The 12,513-nt window shown below is 37.2% G+C and overlaps 1 protein-coding gene across 3 annotated transcripts; it reads right to left on the bottom strand.

Moving 5' to 3' along the window:
- Positions 1-434: 434 nt before the first annotated feature.
- Positions 435-8,019, bottom strand: LOC107626023 (V-type proton ATPase subunit H). Of its 3 annotated transcripts, none has more exons than XM_088501131.1 (12): positions 7,755-7,973; positions 7,562-7,605; positions 7,261-7,386; positions 7,058-7,160; positions 6,870-6,940; positions 6,180-6,247; positions 5,955-6,066; positions 4,624-4,785; positions 3,844-3,969; positions 3,522-3,647; positions 2,169-2,348; positions 435-1,041 (listed from the first exon to the last, which is right to left on the bottom strand). In XM_088501131.1, exons 2-12 carry the CDS (start codon positions 7,589-7,591, stop codon positions 793-795), a joined length of 1,353 nt encoding a protein of 450 aa, XP_088357257.1. In that variant the 5' UTR covers positions 7,592-7,605; positions 7,755-7,973; the 3' UTR covers positions 435-792. The 3 variants fall into 3 exon arrangements, with proteins under 3 accessions (XP_088357257.1, XP_088357256.1, XP_088357255.1); XM_088501130.1 differs by having other exon boundaries at positions 7,562-7,649; positions 7,755-7,951; XM_088501129.1 differs by having other exon boundaries at positions 7,562-8,019.
- Positions 8,020-12,513: the final 4,494 nt, after the last annotated feature.

Below are 12,513 nucleotides of genomic sequence, written 5' to 3'. Positions count from 1 at the left end.
ATAATTTAATCAACAACTCAAAAGATAATTCGCTTATTAAACGAGCTTGCTCCTTTAACCCACAAATTAAACGGACAAATTTTAAAGGCAACTACTCCAATAAAGATGTCAAAAACATCTTTTCGTGATCATCTTAGTTTAAAAAGTATAACTTATTTATTTTGCCACACTTTAAACAAAGATAATATTTTTATAGCATATAAAAATTAAATCCTAAAATCTATTATCTAATGATCAAAATAAAATATCTTTATATGATGATAATTATAAAATCTTCATTGGAGTACCCACCAATTTTAAATGGTTAACATTTTACAATCTGCACTTATTTTAACGGATAAATCAGTTAACCTCACAAATTTGGCTCATTTTGATATTTCTACTTGAGCCCTCAAGGAAGCAAAATTGCAGGAACTTCATATACAAACCAAGGCGAGAAAAAGATGTGCTCACTTAAATCAAATAGGTTGGTTTTCCTAAAAAATTACATATCCATATTATTAACTCCTAGTTTTAGATACTCAACATACCTACACGCACAACCTTGAGTATTTAGTTACAAAACTTGATTTATTATTCAAATAGCAGAATATCAAGGAAACTTATTTCTCACTTCAAATTTCTTGCACTGCTTGAAATCGAAATCTTAATGGCCATAGACAATAAATTACTCACTAAAACAAACAATGATCCTGTGCACAAGACAGCCGATCCCAACTTGTGACAACTTCTAAGAGGATGGAATGTGCCATATATACTAGGCCACCATGGATAAGCAACAGAAGCACAGAACTAGGCTTGCAAAAAGCTTGCATACTTTGCCCCTAAGAAAAGCCGTTGGATGCAGAGCAGTGCATTTTTAGTAACCTCGGTATTCTCATGATTCATTAGTTTCATTACTCGTTCCTTGGCTTTAAGGTCCGCCACAATGATCCGACCAGAAGGATGGTGCTGGATGAACTGTGAAATGTCAAAGCAAGCAACAGCCAGAGTTCTTGGATCACTGGACGTATCAAGAATTGTAACTAGGACCCTTAGAATCTGAAACGAATGAAAACTGTTAGTGAAATCATATAGAAGGCACTTCATATGGCAAAATTAATATAGCGAAATCATCTGACCTTGCTTTACATTTCTTTCTCTCCATAGAAATTGAGCGGAAAGAAACATTCAAGATTTTACAAACGAACCTAATCATGGAATCCATGGTGCAATACAGACAACCTACTTCAACAACTAAGTGGGTTTTCTACCTTCAAAGGAACAGATCTTTTGAAACCTTTGATCATAATTAGTACCTTCTCACACGATTTTACTTCATTTAAATGAATAACCACAGTCGACAGTTTCTTATTCCTGTCCACAAATGCTCTTCAAAAGCATTTTTCAATAGATTTGGCCAACATCACCCTCTTATTACTCACCACAAAACAGATTGTAAAGAAAGCTACAAAATTTATTTTATCTTTCAATAGTGGGGCGAAGACAGAGACTAAGATCCTGTAATCATTAATGATTCCATAATATATTGCATCCTAAATTCCTAATTATGTATTGTATACTATACCTTGAACAAAATTGTCATAGATGACACCACTATAGGTTGAACAATCAGATTTTCCTAATGAAATTACATTATCTCTTATGCATAAGAAAATACATCTTAGCACGATTATTAAGACACCCTGCCACCTCCTGGAGTGGCCAGGCCAAATCAACCAATGTAATGATCACAAATGGAAGGAAACCGTCACAAAACTAAACACATTCAATGGAATACTTCAACTAGTTCCGCATCATCTAGCCTAAGACACACAGAAAATCAGAAACACAAGCTTGCTATCTGGCCAGTAAGTATCTTCAACCAGCACTAATTTTAAATATGAAAGGAGGACAAAAATTTTGTAGCAAACAATGCAAACCATTTATGTTTCTGTTAGGGACTTGGTTAATATGGGGTGCCAAAGGTCCCATGTCAAGTGGAATGAGATACTTGAGTTGTATTTAGGGAGAGTGGCTTTTCCCCTCTTAACACCTTGCTTTAAAGGTGTGGTTTCACTCTTTCATTAGGCACTTAACAGTTTCTCAGTCAACAATTTCGGGCATGCTCAAAATAATAAAATTTGAGGCACACAAAACAGAGAGATAATGCGCATATATATATATACCTGGAAGTCATTTTCTTCAAAGTGATTAATATTTTCTCGCCAAAACAATGGATCTTTGTGCATCGGGGACCAATCCAGATGACCAAGCAGGACTTCTTGCTTGTACTTATCAAAAGAACTAAGTTTCTTAATGTTATCTTTTAGCCCTTCTTCAAGAGAATTCAATGCCTCCAGCAAGTCCTGTGGCAATCAACATAAGTGTTGGGTAGGCACCATGAGTTAGATCAAAAACAGGTAAGTGGTGAAAAAGGTTGCAATTAGTTTGTAATATAATATAAACTTCAAGAATGTGGAATGTCAATATTGGGACAGCTACAAAGTATAGAGATATATAATATTCAACCATTAATAAAGTCAATTCACACAAAAATAAGCTAACTGTAGTTTGCAAATAAACTAAATGAACTTTGGTGAGCCTCCCCCAATATGTAGTTGAGTTAGTAACATAATGCAAGGATGTTCATGAATGGTAGTGAAAGAAAATGATGTGAAGGAAAACAAGGTAGTCATGAGCCAGCCTTCAAGACAATGATCCTAACTGCATCATAATTAAGCGATCCTCAACGATTTCCAAAATAATGGTTCCTCAGAATTTCATTTTTTTCAATTATAATGAATAGCAAAAAGTTGTATGCTGTTCCGTAACCTGAGAAGGTTGGGAGCAAAGAAGGTTCAATTGAGGTAGGTTCTAGGGGCAAGAGAATTCCACCTTGACCCTTTATTTATAGTAGAAAGAATAGGAGAGGGAAAGGGGAAAATGGGGGGAATCATCTGCTGTATAGTTAATGAGGCCATGTGGCAGAGTTATTGGGGAGGTGTGATCTTAGACTGATTCTGTTAGGAGAAAGGAAAGAGTCTATTATATAGAGAATGAAAGGAGAGAAAGTGGACCTTTTTTTGTTTTTTTTGGGGGGGGGGGGGGGGGGGTAGGTGGGTGGTTCTGCGCAAGAATTGGAGATAGAATTTGAGGTTCTGCATTTTTCAGTAATTCCATAATTGGAGATAGTACCACTTGTCACATATGCCTTCCAAAATGTTGATACATAATGGAGAAAGAGTGCATGTAATGAAGGTACCACTTAATCTGTAAAATGCTAAATATGAGCTGAATGGAAACACATCCAACTAAGGGCAAGATTTATTTTCTTTGTGGTTGTTGATAAGTAGAGAAGCTTTACAATGATGACAAGTACAAATAGATAGGAGGACTACATGTTCTCTTTACAAGATCATGAAAGTAAGGTAACCTGTATACTTACTGTGATTGACCACTACATGGAACCACTTAAAATTTTTATTGCACAAATAGAATTCATCAGCAAAAGAAATTTTAGGTCCTTCTAATTCTCTCACCTCATCACTCCAAGCTTGAGCTTTTAAACTCTGAACAACTTGTGGCAGCTGAAAGTCAACCATCTGAGCACCCAAACTCCCTTTTGACAGCAAGTTTCTAAGAGTCAAGACCACTACTCTAACAACCTAAAAAATTGGCAAGATAAGTGTGCTAAGATTAGACCTTTATGCCACATAAAGTTATAATACCAATACTTGTTATCATAGCATGGATGAAAATATGTATGATGGAAAGATAACACAAATTCAGGGAATAAAGAAAAACTGAACTACATTATTTGAAGTGAAAAAATTCAAACAGTTAAACTCAACAACTCAATACCTTTTCTTTTGTAGAAGTCTTAACAACGTCAATAAGTCGTGGAAGGGCCCTCGAAGTAGCCAAATATTCAATTGCCGGCTCATAATAGGATAGCAGCCATATGCAGAGACATGCTTCATACAGAATCTGTTACAGAAGAATTTCTCAATTAACTCCTTTGATTCCTGAATATTAGGCAAGTACTCTCACAATTTTAATTAATAATATTTCTATTTATAACCTAATCTGGATGTCAAGAAATCAGGAAAATCCAGAAATACCACCATACCATTGTCATTGAAAGAAAAGAATTTTATCAGTATTTGCCTATTAGGGTACATACACCTAAGCAAGCATGTTTAATATAGCCAGCCATCCATAACCAGATGCAACATATAGACCATTTATTTTTGGGCAAGCATAAAGGGACTATAACTACACTAGTGGATAATCCACCCTTCTTTTTATTAAATGTGTGTAAAAATAACAAATATAATATTAGTCAAAATGGTAAGTACCGTATACTCTAATGTCTTGGGCTCAAGTCTTAGAAATAGCAAAACATATTTTTTATGAATTATGTATGATGAAAGGTACTTTAGGAATAAAAATTTGTTCACCAAACCTCTCATATTCCCACTATATATAGAGATATAGGATGATGGGTACTTTAGGATTTAGGAATAAAAAAGTTGTGTACCAAACCTCTCCCATATTCCCATCATATATAGTAACAGATATCCCACGCTTACAAAAGCAATCAAGTTATTCAGGTTCTCAGAGACGACTCCACAAACTTACCTGAATAGATTGTTGGGTGGATGCTGGTGAAATCAATGGCACAAGCAACTTCACTCCATCTGCTTGAACAAAGGAAGACCTAACCAGATGTTCCTTAAGCAGAGTTGCTAAGCAATTGACAGCAGTTGGGACTCCACGATTGGGATGAGATGGCTTCTTGAGCTACAGAGATATTAATTATAATCAGATATTTGCTAGAATCCATATAAAGATCCTAGTCACTTCACCATCTTTGCAATTTCAGTAGGAATCCACCTACACAGAACTTAGTCTCTTTACCATCCTAGCATCACAATTTGGCATTTTATTCTGAAGTTCCTTTTCAGAATCTATAATTTTTAGAACATGTTTATCTCTAGACTTTATTCTCTCAAATTGATTATTAATGCCAACATTCATTTAACAAAGATTATCCATTAATGAACTGCTCTGAGGCAAGAGTATGCAACTTTTGGGAAAGTACTGGTAACAGTAATGTATTGGGCACGCCGCACGCATGAGTCCTTACTTGACAAACAAATATTTTCAATAGAAAGATAAAAAATAAAAAATTGGGTATGACATAAGCGCCACTGGGTACAGCAGGGTACTCTCACTTAACTAAAACTGTCACTTGGTTTTGTCTTTCTCTCCCTCGTGCTGTAAGTTTCTACTGAAACCCCAACCCATCTCTTTCATTTTCATTATGTTTGCCTCACAATTCACAAATCATTCTTCCTCTTCTCATCTCTATTGCAACAAGCCACTGCCACTACGTCAATCATTGGCCAGCACTCCACTGCTGGCAAGCAATACCAGCAGCAGCAACTGAAACCCAACTAGCTAAGAACACGACAAGATTGTGGAATCACACCAGTGGCAAGGTGGCAATCAAGAGTACAATGGCAACAACCATACCTCTACCTCCAACCCTGCTTTTGCCTTCTTCGTTCTGCCTTAGTGCCCACAAAGTTACAATTGTCTAAGAACTGATACAATAAGACTGATTTTGTTTTCCTGCATTGTTTTCACAATGTGGTTGCTATATTGCTATGTAATTTTTTCAGCAGAAATTTTGCTGAGAAGTATTTTCATATGACTCAGTCAATGCTGAATGAAAGTGTTGAGAAATATTGCTATGCATAATACATACTTGTTTAGAACGAAATTTTATTCAGATGTAATGCTGATAATAGACTTGTTTAATGATGAATTCGATATGTTTTCTATTTATTATGTGAAGTACCAGTATCTATCTATACTGGATATGGGTATAGTACCAGTATCCATGCAATATAGAAATTTATTCCAGGGACAAGAAAAAGAAAGGAGAACATTTCAGTATCAGATACCTGTTCACAAAGCCATTTTACCAATGCTCTCAAAACATCATCAATAGTGGTGAAGGGTTTCTTTGATGTATCTCCATTTGAAACAACACCATTCTGATTTTTAGGCCTGGCACTGCAGGCAGAAAAGGATTAATAGTTGAAAATATAAATATTACTTGTAAAAACAACCTACTGTTAGAATTAAGTCTAATAATTAAATGTGGGCATGCCTCAAGGTGGTATTACCTAACTATCAAAGCAAGGATCTTACAACTTTTCTCTTGTATGAACCAGTTTCCTTTCCAAAGCAACCTGAAAGATGAACAATGTTTGTTATTTATTTTTGTTTGCAACCATAATTACGAAATACTGAGAAAATAATTAAAATACTTAAAAATTATACAATATCATCTTCACAAGTGGTATATATAACTTTTCCTCTTCAAGTTGTAGAAATCGGTTGAAAAGATACATGTACTTGTTAAGAACTCAGATTTGTTACATGTTAAGGGTTTGTTTCATGAACCTTTACAAAAAACAATAATCTTCCCAGAAAGCATGTATACCACATAAGCATAAATGTGATAATGAATTAATGGATCAACGTGCAAACTGGCTGTAGTAGAAAATTCTGAAGCAAGTTTGCTAATATTTGGAAGGGAAGCCTTGGAGAAATGGTTGACTTGTCTCCTAGTGACTTCAAGGTCACGGGTTCAAACTGTGGAAACAGCCACCGATGAAATTATCAGGTTAGACTACGTACATGACACCTTTTGAATGCGACCTTTTCCCGGACTCTACGTTAATGCGGGATGCTTGTGCACCGGGCTGCCTTTTTTATTTAAGTTTGCTAATATTTGCCATCATTTTCAAAGCAGACTAAGTTAACATTTAAAATGCAGAACAAAAACACATGATTTGACTAAATACTTAACTTAAGAAAGGCTCATAGGTATCTTCATCTGAAAGGGAGCTATCATGAAACAATCTTGCTCTTTTCGGGTTCGCTGGAAAGGAGAACAATTTGAAGTTTACTTCACTATTAATGCACAGGAATATAATGAATAAATAATGTATGAATAATTTTTTATGAATCAACGAAAGGGCCAGTTTCGACAAATTACCAGCCAGCATCTCATCAATTAGAGCCAAAACATATTCTACAGTATCTTCTTTGAAAATATCACGCAAGACATGAACAAACACGCGAACATAAGCCGGACCATCCTGCCACCAAATTCAGTATTCAATATCATCCAGAACTTAATAGTTCTTCAAAAACCAAGCTCAACTTCAAAAGACACAAAACTAATAATAAAAAGATTACATCATCGAGCAACTGTGCTCTGTGACTCTCTGATCGGTGATCATAACGCCTTAAGAGCTGAAGGCTTGTGCCAGAGATGAGCTTGGTAGACATGTACGTCTCCCATGGAATGTCCCTCCTCAGAACCTTCCAGAAAACATTACAACAGAGAATAAATGTCACTTGAAACATTACTACAAGACTACAGTTACAATCTACGAGAACTGACAAACTAAAAACTAACAGAGACTCGAGGACAATAAGGATTTTGCAATCAGATCGAAGAACAGGAACATAGAGAGATAATGGATCGGGGTAAAACCTGGTCGGTGGTTAATTCGGCATGGTCCATTGCAGTTTGAAAACCTAGAAAACACAAGGTTTGGTTCACTGCAGCAGAATTCGGTACTCTAAAAATGAAATGAAAGTGGGGTGAAGCAGACGTGAAATTGAAATTGATGAATGAACAGCGAAAAAGAGAGAGAGAGGAATGAGCAACCGCCTTAATTTCTTACACGCGCACCCAGTGGAATCTGATGGTTTCAGGAATTCAGGCAGAGATAAGAAGAGACAATGAAGTCGGGAATTGGGAGAGACAGGAAATAGATCAGTTTAGGAAGAAAATAAAATGAGATTGATCATGGATCGGGGATCCTTCCCTCCACGTCCATTTCTACACCCTACTGTACAGATTCAATCATTTTTTTTTCCTGCCTTGTGCCACGTGGGCTCTCACCTCATATTAGCAACGTTTGGAAATTTAGTAGGAATTCTCATTTCGGTCCTTGTTTATTTTTTTGAAAACGAAGACAACTAGAGTTCAAAATGGGTAAGATAGAGTAAGATTTGGACTTTATCTTACCCCTAATTGTAAGGTTAAAAATTTTATTAAAATTCTATCTTTTTTTATTCGCAGGTTGAAAATCTCTCAACTCTAATCATACTCGCATCCTAAAGTTCGAAATCCTATTATACTCTACCCTATATACAAAAATATCAAATTTTTGTTTTATTTTTATTTTATGTTAAGTTTATAAATATACAAATGTTCTAAATTACTAAATTAACTAATTAGTTTAGTAGTTGTTCACTTATTGTGTAAAACTCGGTTAATTAATAAATAATTAATTCATAAATTAGAATTTATTCTAGAAAATAAGAAATGTGATCTTTATGGTTTAATATGATAGAGAAAATTAAAATAAGAATTTTGACTCTAATTTTAAAGAATTTAGCCCAAAATTAAGTCAAACGGACTGAACCGATCGAACCAGATCTAAAATGGACCCAAAGGCCCAACTCGCTCCACTCAAACTTAATGATTCAGCACACTCTCTCTCCCTAGCATTTCTCGCTGGAAACTTGAGGAGAAGGGGGAGAGCTTCCGAAACACAAACCCTCACCTTCCAAATTTCAATCCTTGATAACTTTTGATCTGGAGTTCCGATCGCCGCACCATTTGCGCCCACGCGACCGCGGCATCGAGCTCTACAAAGCCCACAAGGTTATTCAAGAGGTAAGCCACGTTTTCTCTCCTGTCCTTTCAGCCTTGGTTTTCAAAATTAATGGGTAATGGTGTTGAAATTTTGTGTGATTTCAGTGTTTAGGTTTGAAATAACTTGCAAGACTTGTTGGGCTTGGTCCGTTTGGTCCTTGGGTATGGTAAGAATCATCAACCCATAGTGAATTTATTGAGTATATGTGATTAGTATTGAGTTTGTATATGTGGGTGTCTATGATGTGTGTTAGGTAATATGTATGTAAGTGGTTTGGAGCTTGATTGAGTTTTTGAAATTTTGAAAGTGGACTTTTGGTAATAAAAAATCTGTTTGGGAGGTATTGAGCCTTGGAAGCTTGAGAAAATGTTGAATTGGAGGTGTTCCGGGTTGAGTGAAAAATCGGCCAAGATATGGTTTTGGTTTCTCGTATTTAATATATAATGTCTTGTGAAAACTTAGGCTAGATGACCATAAGATATGAATGCATGAGTATGATAATTGCCTAGCACCATTGATGATGATTGTTAATATAGATTGAGTATTTATTGATGATTATTGTTCATGATGAGAGTAGGGTGATAAATGATGGATTAATGATGCTTGATATGTTGATAATGATGAATATGATTAGATGATGGATTCTTGATGATTTGTTGATAAAATTGTGAAGTCCATGTATGAGAATCATATAAAATTAAGGTATGGTTGATTATGGTAGGATGTGGAGGCAGTGTGGCTGTGATAAGGTGTGTTGGTAGGTTGTTTGTAAGCATAAAATGTTGACTGAGTTTGATTTTTGATGAAAATAAAGGTTTGAGGAATTTGTAAAAAAATATGATTTTTGGTCGAACTTTGGCGAGCCATAACTCGGCTTCCGGACTCCCAAATTGTTTCAAACTTATTTCATATGAAAATTGGGTTTGTGAAGTTTACGCCGTTTGAAGAACGGATGAAAAATAATTTAAAACGAAAAAAGTTATGCGCATCGGAAGTTGGGGTTCGAAACTAAAATTCTGCAGATTTTCAGACTTAGCCATTTTCTGATCAGAACGCAGTGTATGTGTACGCATACCCTTCATTCGCGGAGGATCGTTTCTGTCCAGCGTACATGCGTAAGCGGACAAGCCTATGCGTACGTAAAATGGGCCAAACTGCATGCCCACGCGTACGCTTGACCTGGAGTTCCTGCATACGCTGACCTCATCATACGTGGCCATTTGTTTCTGTCTGGCTCGCGTGCGTACGCAAGAAGGTGGTTGTATATGCGGCATGAGCCAAGATGCACGCCCACGCATACGCGTGTCCCTTGTTTCAGCAAAAATATATTTTGTGATTTAAAGCTTAGATTTCAAACCTCTAAACCTTTGTTTTCATTCTTTTAACTCTAGACCTTAGTAGTATGCCTAGTGATAAGGTGAAGCTAGGAAGGGATGATAACTTGAGGGTAAAGTAAGCTTGGGAAATGACAAATTAAGAATGAAAAGTGCAAAGATGTGACTGAATTGAGGGTGAATGTTGAGACTGGCAATGATTGGGTATGGTCGAAATGGTCGAGATGGCAATGTTTGGGTGCAAACCCGCTTGCACGTTAACGTGAAAATATATTCGGATGGCAAGTTGAGGATGGAATATTCCCTCTCTTGTCGTGATGGGGATGTGGGGAAGGTGGAAAGGCACTCTCCTTCATATCGTTTTCCCCATAGATTCTTCTCTGGTTGCAAGGTGGAAAGGCACACTCCTTCGATGTGGAAAGGCACTCTCCTTCGTGAAACCTCCAGGAGAAGGTGGAAAGGCACTCTCTTCGTTAAAGTTCCTCTTGGGAATGCGCAACCTAGAGACAAATGTCTGGGTTAGCTACTAGATGTGCCGGGTTCTGGCAAAGTAACTGGCACGTGAGCTCACGGCCAGTAGGATAGACATTCATCATATGCATATGTGTGCTTTGTTTGATTGTGCATTAATTGGGATTGCCTAAGTGATTATAATATGCTATTTGTTGTATTTGCTATCTGTATTACTTGTATTCTACCTGTGTTTTGCCATTGTCTGCTTGTTTGTCTTTGTAACTTCACCGGAGATGGAGGAACGGAAGAAATGCGGAGAGATTTAGGGTTCTAATTAAGTTTTAGTTAGATTTAAGGAATTTGTTAAGTTTAGAAAGCCTTAAAGAACCACCCTGATTCATGGTTTCTGTTTTTATTCTTTAAGTTTATAATCTGAGTGTCGGCATTCTAGGATTGCCTCTGGCATTCCCAAAACCTTATATCTTATGTACGTGGCACCTTTACCATGCTGAAAACCCCCGGTTCTCATTCCATACGAATATTTGTGGTTTTCAGATGTAGGTCAGGTGACACCTCGCTGATACATGCTGGAGGCTTCTGATAGCGGAGATCCTTGTCTTTGGGGTTTTATTTTGGATGTATGTATATATGTAGATACTTAATATCTCCACTGCTTATGTATTTGATGTATTAACTTCCTCTTAGAGGTTATTTTGGAGAAATAGGTTTGTAACTCTGTATTTTGGGTTCTTATATATATATATATGTATATATACTTATGTGCTCAGGCCGGTTTACCTTTGCAAGCCGAGTCTTGAGCCTTGATATTTGTACCTTGGAACTCTCTTTCATGTATATCTATGTTAGCTTCTCCTATCTTCTCCGTTTATTGTTTACGTGTCGTGAGTGTTGCGCTTTTCATTTTATCATTTTTGATTTTATCTTTTCTTCAAAGGCTCCTAGAATAAACCTCCTTCAACTAAATTATATATGTGTATGTGTGTGTGTGTGTGTGTGTGTGTGTGTGCGTGCGTGCGTGCGTGCGTGCGTGCGTGCGTGCGTGCGTGCGTGTGTGTGTGTGTGTGTGTATTAGTTTTTATTTTTAGAAGTATGTGTGGTAGGATGTTATATTATGGTATCACAGCAGTTCGTTTCTATAGAGCCTGAGGAATGGACTGACTATACTTCTGAGCATACTCTATATACGTGTCTATGTGCTATTAGGATATCTAATTGATATATATGGCATAAACGTTCATGAGTATGCATTTGGGACTTTCAAGCACTAGACTCGCGATATTGAGACTGATCACCTTGATATCGGTGGTTTGGTGTGTATAGGAACCATATGTTGACTCATGGACGCGGTCGAGGGAGAGGTAGGATTCGAAATGAGGAACCTAAGACAAATGCAAACAACCTTACAAACTTCATGGCTGCACTGGAGAACATGGCTGCGGCTATGCAGGCCACGGCTGCGGCCCTAGGGAACCAAGGTAACAATGGAAATGGCGGGAACGGGGGTGACGGGCCGATGACACTTGCTACTTTTCTGAAGGTGCATCCTCCGAACTTCAGAGGAGCTATGAACCCCATTGAGGTCGAAAATTAGTTTTAGGCAATGGAGAGAGCTTTGCAAGCATAACATGTACCTGAAGGACAATAGGTGGAGTTTGGGACATATCAATTACAGGGTAAGGCACAGTACTGGTGGCAAGGAACACGACGTATTATACAACCAGATGGTGCTGTGATACCTTGGGAAGTTTTTTGAACGGAATTTTATAGGAAGTAATTTTCCAGTTCAGTTAGGAACGCTAAGGAGCTTGAGCTGCTGCAGTTAAAGCAGGGTCAGATGACAGTTGCGGAGTACACCAATAAGTTCGAAGAGTTGTGCAGGTTTTCTCGAATCTGCCAAGATGCTCCGAAAGACTTTGCTGAATGAAAGTGCATTAAGTACGAAGGAGGACTCCGAAGCGACATTCTGAGCT

This window comes from Arachis ipaensis, chromosome B1 (assembly GCF_059453495.1).
Source record: "Arachis ipaensis isolate K30076 ecotype BB chromosome B1, ASM5945349v1, whole genome shotgun sequence".
NCBI lineage: Eukaryota > Viridiplantae > Streptophyta > Magnoliopsida > Fabales > Fabaceae > Arachis > Arachis ipaensis.
This window is presented reverse-complemented; position numbering and strand designations above follow the sequence as displayed.

What these genes read in the sequence shown, in the direction of transcription:
- LOC107626023 (XM_088501129.1), bottom strand. Translation starts at nt 7,591, where the DNA reads ATGGACCATGCCGAATTAACCACCGACCAG. An exon ending in ATCCTTGCTTTGATAGTTAG is followed by an intron (nt 6,067 to 6,179) that starts GTAATACCACCT and finishes TTCTGCCTGCAG; the next exon opens with TGCCAGGCCTAAAAATCAGA. An exon ending in CCACCCAACAATCTATTCAG is followed by an intron (nt 3,970 to 4,623) that starts GTAAGTTTGTGG and finishes CTTCTGTAACAG; the next exon opens with ATTCTGTATGAAGCATGTCT.